The following is a 17,925-nucleotide window of genomic DNA, read 5'->3' on the forward strand; positions in this document are numbered from 1 at the left end:
CTGCAGTACTTTATCTCCAATATTTTTTTTTGAAAAATTGAAGTTGATGGCTTGGAATCACTTTATGTCACAGGTCAACATTCTTACACATGCTACACTTTATATTCTCTTTCAAATATGATGTAACTGCTTTAATAAAGTCTGTATCATAGAATAGTAACGTGTGCGTTTTTTATATTTTGTAGAAATTCATTGCATAACTTTTGTTAAATGTAATGCAACCTACTTTAGTAAAGCTCTGGCTACTACAGTTTTACTCTAGTACTATTACTGCAATATTACTATAGTAGTACTGTGGTATCAAAATCATGGTATATGCACCAAAAAAACCATGGTTACTACAGTAATACCATGGTTAATTTTCTTAAGGGTTGTTTGCTCAGGCTGTATTCCGCTTTAAAAGCATGACCTCAAATACCAGCAGCGTCTAAAAACCTTTAAGGCTAGTTTTCACTGAAGTAGAGCAAATAAGGAATTTAAACACTTGCGTTTCTAACACCTTGCAGTTGTTTATTATATTTTTTTCAGTGTGTGTTTTTACTAATAATACATTATGTGCTTGAGTATGGAAATGTGTTGCATTTATTTCAGTGTTCATGCAAATACATTAAATATTTCAATAGTGTGGCAGATACATGAAGCACTGCTTACACCAGTGGTGTAGGATCCGGGTACGCAGGTGCATATGGGCCCGGACGGTTCAGGGGCCCGCCGAGCTGGGGGGAACTTTTAATTGAAACGAGGGAACGAATAGAGCCCTCCCCGGCCCTTGTCCAACAGCTTATGAGAATTCTCGGCCGGAGTCCGACTGGATACCATTAAAATAGCTCAGTTTTGGTTTTTAATGGAAAAGTGGTCATATTTCTTATCGTTTCTTTATTAAGTTAATTTAGAAATATGTTTGGAACCTTTTATGTTTGTTAAATTCAAGTTTTTTGCTTTTTTAAAGGAACGACCAAGCGGCAGCGCCAGACAGTCAGTCCGTTTACATCGAGCTGGGGGGAACTTTTAATTGAAACGAGGGAACGAATAGAGCCCTCCCCGGCCCTTGTCCAACAGCTTATGAGAATTCTCGGCCGGAGTCCGACTGGATACCATTAAAATAGCTCAGTTTTGGTTTTTAATGGAAAAGTGGTCATATTTCTTATCGTTTCTTTATTAAGTTAATTTAGAAATATGTTTGGAACCTTTTGTGTTTGTTAAATTCAAGTTTTTTGCTTTTTTAAAAGGAACGACCAAGCGGCAGCGCCAGACAGTCAGTCCGTTTACATGGACAACACTCCGATTACGACAACATTCTGATTAAGAATCTACCATGTAAACAGATTTTTGATTACCTTAATCCAGCTAAAGTCATAATCGATGTAAACACTAATCGAATTAAGACATGTGGACTATTCCTATTTTAGTCGCATTATTGAAGTGCAGAATAGACATGTACACACCTTAATCACATTATTACCGTCGTGTAGGACTTTTTGCCGCATTTTGCGACAGGATACACACACGGCAGTGCTCAACCGTTTGACGGCAAATAAAAGAGCTTCAACACCGCCATCGTCTGTACGCACGTACAAATAATCAACTACACTTGCAGCTTTCATAAAAGACTAACTGTGTTTAAATGTGAAACTACGGAGGGGATGTCGGATGGCGTCACGTGGGGACGTAATGACGTGTGCCATTAATTGAACTATGTACTATAACATGTAAATCGGGAACCTGAAGGGAATATTCTAAAAGCAACTCATGTAAACACCAGAATCATAATATTGGCTTATTTAGAATAAGGTAAATAATTAGATTACTGATGTCCAACATAGTCATTGAGTTGAGCATTATGTTTGATCAATTTATCCTTCTTAAACCAACATGACTTGCCTAAAATAAACTGACACAGAACACTTCATGCATTTCACAGTATTATAATAGCGCCATTACTTGCATTATTATTATTTTTCTATAACAGTGGCGGTAAGAGTATACATCATTTCGGAACTACAAAGGGTCTACTTGTATTTGTGTGCACTCACAAGATCAACAAAACCGAGTGCTTTTGTAAAATAAGGAAAACAATCAGGATGCGCTTTCTGTCATCTTGGTCTTGAGCAGGAGCGTTTCACAGACATGATAAATATATCTATAGAATGCTTTAAATTACTATTTCAAAACGAAATAATTCAAATCGAAAACAAAAACTTTCATTATGTAATCCGTAAAGATGCATTTCTCACATCATAATATTTTTAAAAAAGTCAATTACGATAATAAAAATCATGCTATATTCCGTGAAGTTAGTGAAAATTCCACCTATAAGCCTACTCCTCCAAAAACACAAGATCAACAAAACCGAGTGCTTTTGTAAAATAAGGAAAACAAACAGGATGCGCTTTCTGTCATCTTGGTCTTGAGCAGGAGCGTTTCACAGACATGATAAATATATCTATAGAATGCTTTAAATTACTATTTCAAAACGAAATAATTCAAATCGAAAACAAAAACTTTCATTATGTAATCCGTAAAGATGCATTTCTAACATCATAATATTTTTAAAAAAAGTCAATTACGATAATAAAAATCATGCTATATTCCGTGAAGTTAATGTGAAAATTCCACCTATAAGCCTACTCCTCCAAAAATAAACAATTTCCAAGCATTAGCCTATACCGTAAATAAAACCGCTTGTGAATGGTCACGATTCACGTAACGTTATTTACTTCAACAATAAATAAAAATCAACAATAGGGCCTAAGTTAAGTTAACCGAGTTGGAGCCCATAATGTTTGGGGGGGCCCGTAAATGTTTTTTTGCATATGGGCCCGGGGCTGACTCGCTACGCCACTGGCTTACACAGAAGTTACTTTCAAACCAAGCATTTTTTCAGCTGGTAGATGTGACATTCAGAAATGTGCAAGATCTGCTTAGGGAACTTTTGTCCTCACCCAAAACTCTTGATCACATAGATTCCTATTGAAAAGACTGGATTTCGCCCACTGATTAAATGGGACCACACTTTTAGAGTGAATAAAACAAAGCATTTAAAAAAAATTATAATTTACATTGAGTTGCAAGACTAAATGTTTTTGGTAAATTCTTTCATATGGAAGTTCATCTTTATTATTAGTGTTTACAAAAAACAAGTTGTGCATTTCAAAGAAAGAAAGAAAAAAAAAAGAAAAAAAGTTTACCCACTAGGAAAATAACCACCAAATACCTATATAAATACTCCAAAGTGCGCTTGTGCGCGAAAACACACACACACTTGTGTAAGTGCTAGGTGAAAAGTCCATTCAAGTTCAGTCATGAAGCTCAGTACTTTGCCTCGTTATGGACGCTTTATGACGGAGCTTTGTGTTTGGAGATTGAGGAGTGCGTGTCACTAGTACAATGGGGCCATAAGAAGCTGTAGCTCTTTGAAAGTGCTGCCATGACGACCAACCTGCTCCGCCCTGTTCTTCACTACATTACTGAGGTTCTTCAGCTGCTTATAGCATGCTTTACATTTCCGATGCCTGGAAGGAAAAAAAAAAAATACATAAAAAAAAAACACCAGTACAACAGTCCAATAGAAAACACGTTCTAGTCACGACAAACCCCCCCCCCAACTGCTTAAACTGCAGGGACCTACTCTAATAATTTACCATTTAGCAGCTAATGGCTCATTAAAAGGCTAAATTAAACTAACATTTTGCTTTAATTAAACTTATTTGGCTACATTGTCAGCCATGGGCAGAATATGTTTGGCTAAACTGAGGATCATCAGTAGATCAGCCAGCACAGCAAACACAGAATAAGTTAAGGAATGTAAAGAAATCAATGATATGCATAACTAACAGAGACTCAAGCTAAAAATCACAGTATGAGTGTTTGTTATGTACTAACCTCTCCTCTCGAGTAATGTCTACTCCTACAGACGGAGGAGCAGTCAGCGTGTCTGAGATTAAAGGCCAAAAACGCTTCAGAATCAGCTTTAAAGATATACAACCAGTCTGTACATAACTGTAGAAAGACAAGGAAAATGTGTTACTTGATCGCCGTGTCTGTACATGACTTTGATAGATGGCCATCTCAAAACCATGTAAACTTGCTCGCTGTTTAAATCCATAAATGTACCGTCACCCAAGCCATCAAAAAAGATTAAGCAACTGATCTGAAATGCTTTTTGTGAGCAGGATATTTATTAACAGCCAGTCAAGTGCTCCTCATGAGCTGCACAAGAGACATAACGCTCACCTGATTCTGATGTTAGCATAAAGCATAAATTTAAATAAAATACACCCAATATTTTACCCATGTGTGATGGAACAATTTCCATTTAAGGTCTTAATAGAAAAAAGTAGCGTAATATAGTTTAGTAAAAGTTTTGTAAATTACTGTAAAATAATAAGTATATGTAATATGTATAGAAATAAAATGTATAAATATAGGGTTCTAAAAGGTGTTAAGACCCATCCTAGTCCATCAAAATACACTTCAGAGATGATTATTATATACATAGACAGGCCTGCCTCTCAGATGGGTTACATACATAGACAGCTCACCAAGTTTTTTGCAGCACAGTCAAGGTTATAACCATTAATAAGTCACCTTTCATATTTGCTCTGCAGCAATTCCTCAATCTGTGTTAAGATGGATGTGCAGAGGTCCAATTTCCACAGTGATCTGAAAGAGAATCATTTCTGTTATTATAACTTCTGTTAAAATGATGCTGGGACAGATGGAGTGATAATGCGTGTGGATGCTTACGGTTTGAGGTTGATTATGTTAAGGACGTCCACCACAATAGAAAGATCATTCATAGATACAGCTGAATCCAGGGAAGTCTGGGCAACATGCAGGGAAATGCAAACACTGCTTTTAGTGTACTGCTGCTTTCAATAATAGCCAATTACAGCATTTACTAGATTACATTAGAAATAAATTTTCAATGTGCCACAGTAAATGTATCCATTAGCCAGTAACGGATCTCTCATTACGATCTGTCTGTCCCACAATTTATCAAAGCTCATCAGCTTGAGTGCTGTTGCACTTACCTTGACATCACCACTGGCCCAGACGGAGCGTACCGTGTCCAGGTTTTTATATCGACTGGTCAGCATTACGCACATGGTGTCATGCCCCTTCCTGATCTGTGCTAACGCCTCTTCATCTCCCATCACACTGGCTTTAGCGTTTAGTGCATGCTGTTAAAACAGTACTCAACAGAATCACTCAATTTTACATAACTAGTACAAAAGTGGTCAGTATAGTACCCTTTTAAAAAGGTAACAATATGTACAAGGTACTAACATGCACCCTTTAGGGGGCAAATAAGGCATAAAGGAATAGCTGACTCTGGCTATAATAACAGAAAATGCAGTTAACCTAGCACACTTTTTGTTCTTTAGTATTTTGTATGAGATGAATTGTTAGTGATGAAGTATTTTGCCATCTTTATCAACAAAGCCACTCATTGATCCATTTAGGATTATGAACATTACCATAGATACAGAGCCCGACAGATCTATCGTTTAGCCGATATTATCGGCTGATAGGAGCCTGTCGCCGATATATCGGTATCGGCGAATATGCCGCCGATATGAACATTGTCTTTACAGAACATAACGCAGATTAAATGCTTCTGAATGGTGTAATTACTTAGTTTGTTCAGCAGAGCACGCTCCATTCTTTGCTACTGGCAACCCAGGTCAGTAGAGATGCGCGGTGGAGCTCAAACTTCACCCGAGTCAGCAGTTTCAAATTATCTGCCCGCCACCCACCCGCACCTATATTGGATCGTCACATTACAATGATTCTAATTCTTAGTTTTGCATGATGATATGATAAATGGATGGTTCATTTTAACAGCAGATTCAGTGACATTAGAGACTAGAGCTGATCTGCGCATTAAGGCACGCGTCTGCGGCGCATTAAAGCCTGTGTTACGGCCACCTGAGCTGATCGCGGCCACTCAATGCTGGTGTTTACCGGCCGCACCGCAGCCCAGAACTCAAGCTTATCACATCGGTCACAATACGTCTGGTATAGAATAGAACCCATTATAATCAGTGATGTTGTCTACACTGGATGCAGTAAACTGATACCTTGTTCTATTTATGTGCTGACAGAAGTTCAAATGATTTTCAACGGTCGCTTTGTCACGTCCTGTTGCGGCACAGACACGGTGTCTGCATTGTTTGTCAGTACACAGCCAGTAACGTAGCAGATTGAAAAGTTAGTATCTTTCTGCAATCCAATAGACGGCAGTGCGGTGGTGGCTTGAGTCTGTTGAATGGTGATTTTAACACTACGTTGTCACCTAGTTGGAGACTCAATGCTCAGTAAATAAACATCAATGCCCTCGTCTTTTACTCACAATGAGCGTATCATTCGTTTGCTACATTAGTAGGGCCCTATGATTTCCACAATGCAGAAAACATGGACGGAATCGCAGAATCCAGTCATAAAACCGGAATTTACTGTAGAACGCGGAATTTGTCTTATTTTTGATGAAAAAAAAACAAAACAAAAAAAACAGGTCAGTACACACACACACATGCATTTATGTACTGTTTGTGAATATTAAACTGCAAAAAGACAATTTAAATACAAATGTTCTGCATGTTCATTGGATTACCAGAAAATACACAACACAGTTTGTGGGGAAAAAAAATATTCTTCATTATTATTATTTATTCATTTTAGATGTTTACATTTGGAAAAGCTGTGCTTCCTGCATAAACCTGCCCCTGTTGGTTTGGTAGTAGCCTGCTTGGCCTACACAGTTACCTTGTTTAATTTCTTAATTCAAGTTATATATATTTTGTTCTGTTGGTTTTATTTAAGTTATTTATAATAAGTGAAGTTTACCGTTAAGTGCACTGATGTCAGACTCATTTTCAATAAATTGTTAAATACCCTGCCTCCATTACATAGGCCTATGTTTGTCACATCATTATAAGTGTTTGATCACCACATTTGAGTTATTGCAAAAAATATATAATAAATATATATATACACACACACCGTTTATGTAGACTATATACTGCATTCTATACGCAGTAACAGTCAAAAGTTTGGACACACAAATGGGAAGTATCCAAACTTTTGACTATAATATAGCCTACACAAAGAATAACGGCCAATATACCGGTATCTGTCTTTTTTTACTCCCTAATATTGGTATCGGCCCCCAAAAAACCCATATCGGTCGGGCTCTACATAGAAACAGAAAATTATCAAAAGGTCGTGAATAGCTACAGCAGCTCCAAGAATCTCTATCTAATAATTACAGCAATTCAGACATGACACGAATGCAGCATAATACAAAAGTGAATCATCTTAAGGGAACAATAGTGCTAGACAGTAACGTTAAACATCCATTGAACTCACAGAAAGGAAGTCCCCTGCATTGAGGCCAATTGGCTCGTTGCGTGTTGAGAGGATGATTCCAGTAGAAGGTTTAGGTTTGGTGGTTGTAACCACAGGACGAGAGGGAGAGGTCACTGATGTGGTCACCACTGCTACTGGACGGGGAGCAGCAGCAATCATTGTTGGTTCCACTCTTTGAACTGGAGTAGAGGAGGTAATGGGACCTTTCAACTGTCCTGCCTGAAAATACACAAACAAATCAACATAAATCACAGCCTACACTTAGGACTTACTTTATCAAGAGACATTTAAGAAATGGAAAACCTACCCTGTCTATTACTGGAGTTACAATCTTAACTGCCGGGCCAGGTTTCTCAAGTACACTCTCTGAGAAAGAGTGCTCTAGGGGAGCTGCGAAAGGTTCTGTTCTTTTAGGTGGAGTACGTGCTGCATGGAAAAGGATGGAAAGACCCAGAAACAAAAGCAAATGAGATTATACACACCGTGGCACATGTGAAGCAGCATGTGTAAAAATGGTCTAACCTAATTTTGTGCAAGTAAAACTCACAGATGGCACTGCGCGGCTGAAAGATCTCTTTATAATCTTCTGGGTTGGTGATTTCTGCACTGCTCTCCTTGTCTTCTTTCTCATCCTCACTGCTGGGACTTCTCCTCTCTCCTTCTGGACTCCGGCGATCGGCCTCTGAACTCTGCTTCATCCTACACGAAGCACAGAAGATCAGCATCCTTAAATGCATTTGAAAATATCAGACAAACCTACTCAAAAGCTGTTTTTTGCACTGTTATGACATGTTAAGATAGAGATACACAATTTAAAAGTTTGGGGTCGGCAAAGCTTTTTTTTAATGATTTTGAAAAGTATCATGCGCACAATAGCTGCATTTATTTGTAAAGGTCTTTCCAGGATTCTTTGAATAAAAAGGTTTAAAAAGAACAGTATTTGTGAAACTGACTTTTGTAACAACATAAAAGCCTTTACTGGTCACTGATTAATTTAATGCATCCTTGAAAAATAATAATACCACCACACATCACTTAGATTTAAGCTTTTATCCAAAGCAATAGCATTCAAGCTAAATATTTAAATTCATGCATTCACTGGGAATCTTTGGTTAACTCCACGCCCCGTGTAAGCTACAATCAGCGTAAAAAAACCACCATGCTGACATTCTTTTCCAGAAGCGACATTCTAAGGTCTACATGAGTGTATGCAACGTTCATCCATAAGACAAAGAGAATCTCACTCCTGTCCAGTGCAGGATGTAGTGGGTCGTTCGTAATTCCGCCGTAGTGTTGTTCCCAGTGCAGATGTGGGAGCTGGGATCAGCTTGTCCTGAATCAGCCCTTGGAGCACAGATCCTGACTTCTTCACTCGGTTGAGATCAACGACGTACCAGCTCACATTATTTTGACTGGAGGACACCGCAATCTATTGACAGATGACAGACACTGTTAAAACGCCTTTTAACACTTTCCTCCAGAAGAGTTTCCCAGAAAGCGTTTCTGGTCAGATGGCCCCTGTACACGTCTTCAGAGATCAGAGTGGAAATGGTCACCACAGGACCTCTCCCACCAAACAGGTTCATTTAATCATCCCAGAAAGCAAGAAGAACGCTAGCTCACAAATTAGTACAGCTCCCACTCATATCTGTACGTAAAAAAAAAAAAAACAAGTACAAACCATTTGGTTGTTGCTAATGGCCAGGTCAGACACTTTGCCCCAGCCTACATGGACTACATCAAAGCAGCGGTCAGGCTCCCAGCCATACACTCGTAGTGTGTTCTCAGAGCCGCTGTACAAGCAGCTACCATCAGGATTAAACAATATACTTCTGAAGGGGAGAAGGGAAGAGAAAAAAAATCAAATAAAAATAGGCAGAGATTTCAGCTCGGGGTCAGAGAAAATCAAACGTATCCAGACTGGAAAGCAGATAATCACCTCACAACTCCCGTCTCGCCCTCTGACGAGCCAATCATGTTGAATTTCTCCAGGTCCCACAGCTTAACAGTCCTGCAGCAAATACACAAAATACATAAAGAGGGTGCCAGAATAAAGCTGGGCAAAAGCTAAACTTAACAGGTTTAACCCCTTAACTGTCACTCACATTTTTGAACATAGATGTGAAAGTGCACTATCCAAACTTAAATTTTTTATAATTCATGAACGAAAACATTTTGTAACATGATTTTGATGTACCATTTTCATGGTAATGCAATGTCTGATTTTAAAGTGGTTTTCAAAGGATGAACTGAGATTTTACGTTTTCAATTGATATATCATTTCTGATGAGTTCTAAAGTGTGATAGAGAAAAAGGCAATGAAGACTGTGACAATGGTCAGAACTCGTTATGATGTAGATTTCTGAGGTGCACTCTTGTCAAATTAATTATTAATTCCTACATAATTTTTAACAAAAAAAATTTGGTAAAATATCTATTTAGGAGTCTTAGACCTTTCCAACGATATAAAGTTTGTCATGATTAGATTAGGATTTAATTGTAATATAGTGACGTAAACTTAGGCGTCCCACAGAGGGGACGGGTGACAGTTAAAGGGTTAATTTAAGCCACATTATTTATAGACAAACACAACCTCACACACACACAAAAACACTCAGTACCGATCTGCACTCCCAGAGGCGAGCAGGTACTCATTGGGGTGGAATTGCACAACATTGACTGCTGATGTGTGTGATTTGAATTCAGTGATCATCTTGCCTGCTATCAGATCCCACAGCTAGATGGGGAGCAGAATGTGTACACATTAAAAACAATTCCTTCTCCATTCAACAAGGCAAGATAAGGTCCAAAATTAAGATGTTCAGCATAGGTCTTACCTTTACTGTGCTATCATCACTGGCTGAAGCAAGCCATTTCCCATCAGGACTGAAAGCTAGACACCGCACAGCCTGAGTGTGACCCTGCCAAGAGACACATTCATATTAACCGCATAAACAAGGCCATCATCACATTCATTAAGAGCTTGTGCATGTGTACCAGATAAATTACACTTTCTAAACAAGTGCTTTAAACGGCACACTTTAATGGGTTTGCAATTAAAGCCTTTTAAACAAAAAAACATCCAGTTTTAAAGAGAAAGCGCATAAACCAGAGGCTGAATCTTGCAATACAAGACAAAACACACCATTACACAAAATAGTAGAGCAAGATAGATTGAGAGCACCTCACTAATCCACAGATTAATCATGTGCTCAGACACAACCGATTGTTAAGGGTGATTAGCCAGGCTTCTGATTTTACAGACACACACAAATCCAACATCAGTCTTGTACTTGCCTTATACCTGAACACACATCCTTTCCTTCTCACATCCCACAACTAGACAAGAAATAAAATAAAAAGAAAGAAAATTAAACTTTGAAGAAATACACAATCTCAGTAAAACATAGTAAATGAGTAAGAATCTAATTCTTTAATTACTCAAAAGCACACAACTTTCAAGTCAAATGCATTTAACACGCCTTAATATTGCTATCCACAGAGCCAGATGCCAGGTATTCTCCCATGGGGTGAAAGTCCAGACTGCAGACACTGGCCTTGTGCCCCATCAAAGTGCGCAGAACTTAAAAAAACAAAGAAATTAATTAGGCTGTGGATATACTTTGAACAATTTGTCCATCTCAGAAGGTGTTTCTGGTCAGATGGCCCCTGTGCATGTCTTCATGGATCAGAGTGGAAGGATCACTACGGGACCTCTCCCACCAAACAGGTTCATTTAATCATCCCAGAAAGTGAGAGGAATGCCATTTCACTGCATTTGTTTTTCTTAATCATCCATCTCTACATCAAATATTGGCCTGGTGCCCCATTAGTGTGCAGAACATCAATTCAAAAGCAAGCAGACACATTTTTGCCCATGACTTATCAAATTATCATTGACTGGGTGAATCTCAAAGGGCGTCAAGAAAGTTGTGTATCATATATTTCACCCTATAACCCTAAAGACGCAATTCTACCATAAATAAAATGAAGTCTATATTTAGAACCATTAGAATATTTTACATTACTAAATTATTATATTTTTTTCTCAGTATGGTAATGAGTTGTGTTTTTTTTTAATGGTCTTCAAAATATAATTTCTAAATTCATACCCACTTTGAATTAAGTGCCTTTCATAACAATTTGACGCAAGTACACAGTAGTTAATGACATCCAATATAAAGTGGGACCCTTTTCTTGATTTTGGAGATCAACTGTCGCTCCACATTTTCTTTAGCTTTGATACAAGATTTTCAAGAGAATTGCCCCGTTTCTTAATTTAGATTTTGTGTTAACCAAAACGCAAAAGCTGCAGCACAAACCACATACTTTTAGCAGCCTCCAAATCCCAAAGCCGGAGAGAGCCAGACTGAGAACCAGCCACCACACGCTCTTCAGAACTGTTGAACTGGATACACTCCACAGGGCTGGTGTGGCCCGTCAGACTCTACAGAACAGACATAGACTGCATCAAATAGCTGTGAGACACTCATTTCTCAAATAAACAAATAACAGAGAGGGTTTTACCATAATGCAGTTTGGTTTGCTGACAGCCCAGATATTGACTCTGCAGTCCTCGCCGCCAGTGGCCAGCAGGCGACCAGATGCTTTCCCCAACACCAGTGAAGACACATTGCTGGAATGAGCCACAATCTCCTCTGAACACCACATGACAAAATAAAAGCCAGTCACATTTACCACAACTTCAGAGATCTTGACTATTTAAAACATTCTGCTGTCTCATGACCAGGAACTTTATACTCACGCAGTTTCCATGATGTTATAATGGTGTTGGTGAGAGCCATTGTGATGATCGTGTGATTGAGTCAACTCGCTCTGCTCATTTCACCAACACATAAATGTTAGGGACGTGATGGTTTTACATTACAATCTCGGTCCATCTGTTAAAATGAAAGAGTTCAAAAGACAGACGAAAAGCAAAGCAGAGTAAATATGCTGAGCATAATGATCACTCTGAACTTCAGGAGACACCTCTATGCCAAAAAGTATCCCTTTTCAATCCCTTCTGGACATATCACATTCTGCTATTAGTTAATGAATGAATACATCTTAAAGCTTAGATTATGAACAATTGCCCGTGTCTATAAAGAACAATGTGTGAGGGGCAAAATCTAAGAAAACAAAACTGATACATAGGCCTACAGCCTATTTTTTTTTAAGCTGCAACATGAGACTTCATCCTCGACCTTTCATGACTGGCTTTTACAGGTCAGGTCAGATTTGGTCTAATATGGGTGATATTTGATACAGATACAAGACACAAAGTTGTCGTTTTTAAACCATTTCATGAACTTGCTTTACTTTTTACTGCAAGTAAACTATTTTTACAAAATCCCAACTTTTCACTTGAAAACATCTCAAAACTCATTTAATGAATGGCTATGTTCTTCTTAATTTCATCTGAATATCAACATTTGTCATTTAGTCAGTCAAAAGTCTTAAAGTTAATTGATGTAATGTAATAAAGTAGGGATGGGTCACGATTTTCAAATATTCGATTAGTTGGTTTAATTATAGAATAGGTTATGCGATTATCGTCTTAAATTTCCCCATGTTTTCCGTACTGATGCGGTGGTGACGCGTTCATGTCAGCAGCGGGGTGGCACTGCCAAGAACACACCTAAAAGCGGTCAAAGACAACAGAAGAACACATGGTCTCATGTGCACATTGTAGACTTGCGTGGCATATATATAAAAAAAAACGACTTGCGTAGCATATAACGGTTACAGTAACTTGGGACTATGTCAAATAAAAGCTCTGTGCGGACCACAAACACCCCCGACTGGGTTAGAGGTGTGGCTGAATCTGTACTCAGAAAGGCGCAGACAACAAGACACATTCTACGGAATCACTAAAGGGACATGGTTAGCCGCTTGCTAACGGTAGCCTGCTACATTACAGTACATAAAATTTCACTTACCACAAAAACAGAGTAAGGAGAGATGACTGATAGGAAGATGGCGAATGATTTGCAGATCCTGAGCACCACTGACAAACATCGATCTAATCTTGCAAAATGTGTGGGAAGTACTGTAGAGTGCTGCTCCATGTGTGATTGCGAATCTTGAAAGTGAAAGTAAAAAAACAAGCGTGCGTTCATAAGCGATTTCAATGCCCCGTATATATTAATAACGACTCCCTGATCCACGTTGTTTATATACAGTATAACTGCCCAATGATATAATTGCGACAGAAGATACGTATCTATTCCCTTTAGGGGTTCCATTTTTTTTTTTCAATGGAAATATCTTAGCCTTATGAGCAGTTGATTTATGCTAATCTACGGACTGTTATGTTAATAAGTGCCGTCATTCGGTTATGTGTATTATATTAATATGTTTCAGCACGTTACAATAATTTTATGGCTTGAATTAAGGTAGCCCATCTTCTAAATTAAACATTAACATACAGATTGAACGTGCAAATCCTGTCTCTCTCGGTTTATGGGTGTTTGTGCGTGCATGCGGGGGAGGGGTGCGATTCTTTGAATAATACCCAGCGATTTTCAAATATTTCTGCTTGGAATGCCCATCCCTTATTTATATGCTCAAGTTTGGGATCAAAACGATTTTGTGTTTTAAAAGGAGTTTCTTATGCTCATCAAGGTTGCATTTATTTGATCAAAAATACAGGGGGAGATGAGAAATGTAATATTGTGAAATATTATGTAAAATAACGTTTTTCTATTTTAATTTACATTAAAATCGAATTTATTCCCGTGATGCAAAGCTGAATTTTCAGCATCATTACTCCAGTCTTCAGTGTCACATGATCCTCCAGAAATCATCCTAATATACTGATTTATTATCAGTGCTGGAAACTTTTTTTGGAACCTGTGGTTTTTTTCCAGGATTCTTTTAAGAATAAAAAGTAAAAAAAGAGCAGCATTTATTTAAAATAGAAATCTTTTGTATTCTAACAATATACACTACAGTTCAAAAGTTTGGGGTCAGTAAATTTTTATTCTCGCTTTTTTTTGAAAGAAATTGTATTCAGCAAGGACGTGTTCAATTGCTAAGAAGTGATGGCAAAGATTTATTGTTAGAAAAGATTCATATTGAAACTTTTTATTCATCAAAGAAACCTGAAAAAAAAGTCGTTTCGTTTTTAGTCGTAGTTTCCCAAAAAATATTTGGCAGCACAACTGTTGCCAACACTGAGAATTCTAATAATAAATCAGCATATTAGAATGATTTCTTAAGGATCATGCGACACTTTATCCTGGAGTAATGACTGATTTAAATTCAGCTTTGCATCACAGAAATAAATTATATTTTAAAGGATATTAAAATAGAAACCATTATTTTATATTGTAATAACATTTAGCAAGATTACGTTTTTTTCTGTATTTTTGATTTTAAAAAAAATGCAGTCTTGATGAGCATAAGAGACTTCTTTAAAAAAAAAAAAAAAAACATCACAAGTCTTACTGATCCCAAACTTTTGAACGGCTGTGTGTGTGTGTGTATGCATGTGTATATTATATATGCGTGTATGTATGCATACACACACTTATTGCAATTCATTGCGTTGTTATTCAATAATTCCGTGAAATAAATGTACATTTCTGACATCCTCAATGTGCATTAAAACCTAATTGAGTGTAAAAAAATTTCCCTCAAATTTTTGTCATAATTAAGTGTTGCTATTATGACAATTATAATATCAGCAACTAAACATTAGTACATTCTTATGCCTGTATGCATGTCATAGAATAAATGTACATTTCAGACTAATCTTTTTCATTTGGTTCCTGCTCCGTTACTGGTTATTCAGTTACTACATTTTAAATTATAAACCAGATTAGTAAGGGGTGGCTTCTTTGTCCCAGGTAGGGGCCAGGGGGTCATGTTACTTACCCCAATAGTAAACGCACATTGTTCTTTAGAGCTCATATAACACCAATTAAAGCAGCTATTCGATGTAAAATCATGTTAATCACGAGAAAACGCTCAAAGGCGAGGCGTTTACGGACAAAGAGCAGTCAGGTAACTTAACGCCGTTTCAAACTGATCTTTCACGTGTGGCTGAAACCTAACCTTATTAGACCAAATACCATTTATGCGCACACACACACACACATTACCACTTACATAAAGTCCGAAACTGGTGCTAGATTAAATAAATCATCGAGGCATATCCAGCTGAAGTCACTTTGCCACGCGAGCATGCATCACAGCTAACGTTAGCAGTTGTGAGAAAATGAACAATTTGTAAGCAATCGATCTTTTCCATCCTATCCTTATTTCTTTCTAACTCCGTTAAAGGCCTTACTAACAAGCCATACTGATACACATAGTAACGTTAACGTTAGAGACATAAACTTGTTGTTGTCGGATAACTTTCCGCTAGCTTCACAAGGTGGCTAGCCAACTCATCTGAACTGTAAACAAATATCTTGTATTTAAGTTACTTGATTGTCTTATCTGCTGTGTGATGCGGTTAAAGTCCAGGGACCCTTGGCGTACATTTATGAGATGAAAGTTGACGATAACACACTCGACCGACAAACATCGACCCACTTTACACACTTAAATGTCGCTGTTGTCGTGTTGTTTCCGATTGTGTTGCTAACTAAGTTAGCGGTAGCTTAGCAACAGTTCTCCTTACCTTCCTTGTGTTGGTGACGGTCAGTCTGGGTTAAATGGGGACTCTCATGACTGCAGTCTGTCGATAGACCGATCAGATCAGATCAGCACTAATGAGAAAAAGATTCGTTTAGGACGAGAAAAGATCCGAGCGTGCGCATGCGCATTGGATACATGTCTAGGTCTCAATCCTGGTTCTGCAGCAGCCTGTATTTAACACAGGGGTGTCAAACTCAGTTCCTGGAGGGCCGCAGCCCTGAAGAGTTTATTTGCAACCCTGCCCAAACACACATACCATGTAGTTTTCAAATAAGCCTGAAGGACTTGATTAGTTGGATCAGGTGCATTTAATTAGGGTTGCATCTAAACTTTGCAGAGCTGTGGCCCTCCAGGAACTGAGTTTGATATCTCTGATTTAACACATCTGGGCCCGTATTCACAAAACATCTTAGCTAAAAGTAACTCATAACTCGCCGATTTAGGAAAAAATCTTTAAAATAATGGGCGTGACAGATCTAAATGTAGGACTCCTAAATTTTTGCTTTAAGAGTATTTCACAAAGCGTTTTAGCACTAAAACTAGCTCCTTAAATCTGTGGAACGTTAGGAGTAGTGAAGAGGACTCTTAAGTCACTAAGACCAAACCACAAACTGTCCTAAAATGGCAGTTGCTAGCAATCTGCCTCGGAACGTAAACGTTTTAGAAACATTTAACGATAATGCGATTTTAAAAAGGTATCGCCTTTGGTTTTGGAGGTTATCCCAACTTCAACTTTTCCTTTGATTATATCCTTGTTTTCATTAACCAACTGGGCAAGAACTAACAGCTGTTCTTGAGTCCAGTTTGGTTTTCTTTTTTGTTTGCATGTCTTACAATCAGCCATGATTATTCTACTCTGTTAATTAAAAGACTGTTTATATGCATATTCACTCATTTTTACAAGAAGCATACAGGCTGACAATTAGATATACATACATACATACATATATATATATATTATATATTTTAATTAGTGTCACTTAACCTGCATTTTTAAATCTTTATTTGAATATGGCAACATAATATCGTGCTCTACAATACTTCTATGAATGAATCTCTGACAGAGACTATCAGCCGATGTATGCTGACATCATCCATAGCAATCTTAGTTTAAGACTTTTCTCTATTCCTTAGTAAAAGTTTGTCTCAGCAGCTTTGTGAATAGGTTTTAAAAGAAAACTCTTAGCTAATAACTTTTAGAGCTATTTAGGAGAACTCTTAGTGGTAAGATCAAATGTTTTGTGAATACGGGCCCAGATTTATTCCAAGTCACTTAGCTGAGATTCCAGCCAGAAGTTCAGACAAGGGAAACATCCAAATTGTACAGCACCTGGGGCTATCAGAATTAATTAAAAACAACTTCTTGCCTAATTCTTGGGGCCCCTCAACAGTAATCATCTAATATATTTCAGGGCCCATATGTATAAAACTTCTCAGAAATGCTCTTAAGAATAGCCTTAAGCTTTGACTTAAGTGTCAAAAAATTCTTAGTAAAAAGTAGGACTTTTCTAAGAGTAGGAGACTTTTATAAAGAAGCTAAAAGCAGCTTTCAGTAAAGTCTAAGACTGATTCTTAAGTGTTGACTGAGGTGACACTTAAGTGTTGTGAACTAAGGACTACAATGATGTCAACACAAAATGGCCGACCTCGGCCTCTGAATCAGCCAATAGTGAGCCTGCTCATGTGAAGTCACAGCAGCACAACACCAATCATTTAATGTAACTACAATAAAATCATTTAATTAAGACACTGAAATATTTTAATATTTAAATGTTTTTTTTTAATGCTTTGCATTGTGCAAAATTATCACAAATTATTACTGATGCTTCGTTTTCTATTGGTATGTCTCCTAGTTTACAGTTGGAGCAATGATGTGAACATGAGTTCCATCAGTGGCTCCTACAA

General features: G+C 37.7%; 1 protein-coding gene across 3 annotated transcripts; it reads right to left on the reverse strand.

Moving 5' to 3' along the window:
- Positions 1-2,656: 2,656 nt before the first annotated feature.
- LOC107557505 (katanin p80 WD40 repeat-containing subunit B1) lies at positions 2,657-16,251 on the reverse strand. Of its 3 annotated transcripts, none has more exons than XM_016240937.1 (20): positions 16,004-16,251; positions 13,314-13,456; positions 12,137-12,272; positions 11,899-12,007; positions 11,701-11,818; positions 10,854-10,954; positions 10,669-10,710; positions 10,209-10,292; positions 9,993-10,108; positions 9,311-9,382; positions 9,053-9,203; positions 8,616-8,800; positions 7,919-8,070; positions 7,679-7,797; positions 7,372-7,590; positions 5,034-5,183; positions 4,747-4,823; positions 4,588-4,662; positions 3,883-3,999; positions 2,657-3,512 (listed from the first exon to the last, which is right to left on the reverse strand). In XM_016240937.1, exons 3-20 carry the CDS (start codon positions 12,145-12,147, stop codon positions 3,380-3,382), a joined length of 2,031 nt encoding a protein of 676 aa, XP_016096423.1. In that variant the 5' UTR covers positions 12,148-12,272; positions 13,314-13,456; positions 16,004-16,251; the 3' UTR covers positions 2,657-3,379. The 3 variants fall into 3 exon arrangements, with proteins under 3 accessions (XP_016096423.1, XP_016096421.1, XP_016096422.1); XM_016240935.1 differs by having other exon boundaries at positions 11,899-12,029; XM_016240936.1 differs by lacking the exon at positions 13,314-13,456 and having other exon boundaries at positions 11,899-12,029.
- Between the last annotated feature and the right edge of the window lie 1,674 nt (positions 16,252-17,925).

Source organism: Sinocyclocheilus grahami, unplaced genomic scaffold (assembly GCF_001515645.1).
Source record: "Sinocyclocheilus grahami isolate Dianchi unplaced genomic scaffold, SAMN03320097.WGS_v1.1 scaffold605.1, whole genome shotgun sequence".
NCBI lineage: Eukaryota > Metazoa > Chordata > Actinopteri > Cypriniformes > Cyprinidae > Sinocyclocheilus > Sinocyclocheilus grahami.

Coding starts and splice junctions, on each gene's coding strand:
- LOC107557505 (XM_016240936.1), bottom strand. CDS start 12,176: ATGGCTCTCACCAACACCATTATAACATCATGGAAACTGC. Junction 7,591..7,678: donor TAACTCCAGTAATAGACAGG/GTAGGTTTTCCA, acceptor GTGTATTTTCAG/GCAGGACAGTTGAAAGGTCC. Junction 4,663..4,746: donor AACATAATCAACCTCAAACC/GTAAGCATCCAC, acceptor ATTCTCTTTCAG/ATCACTGTGGAAATTGGACC.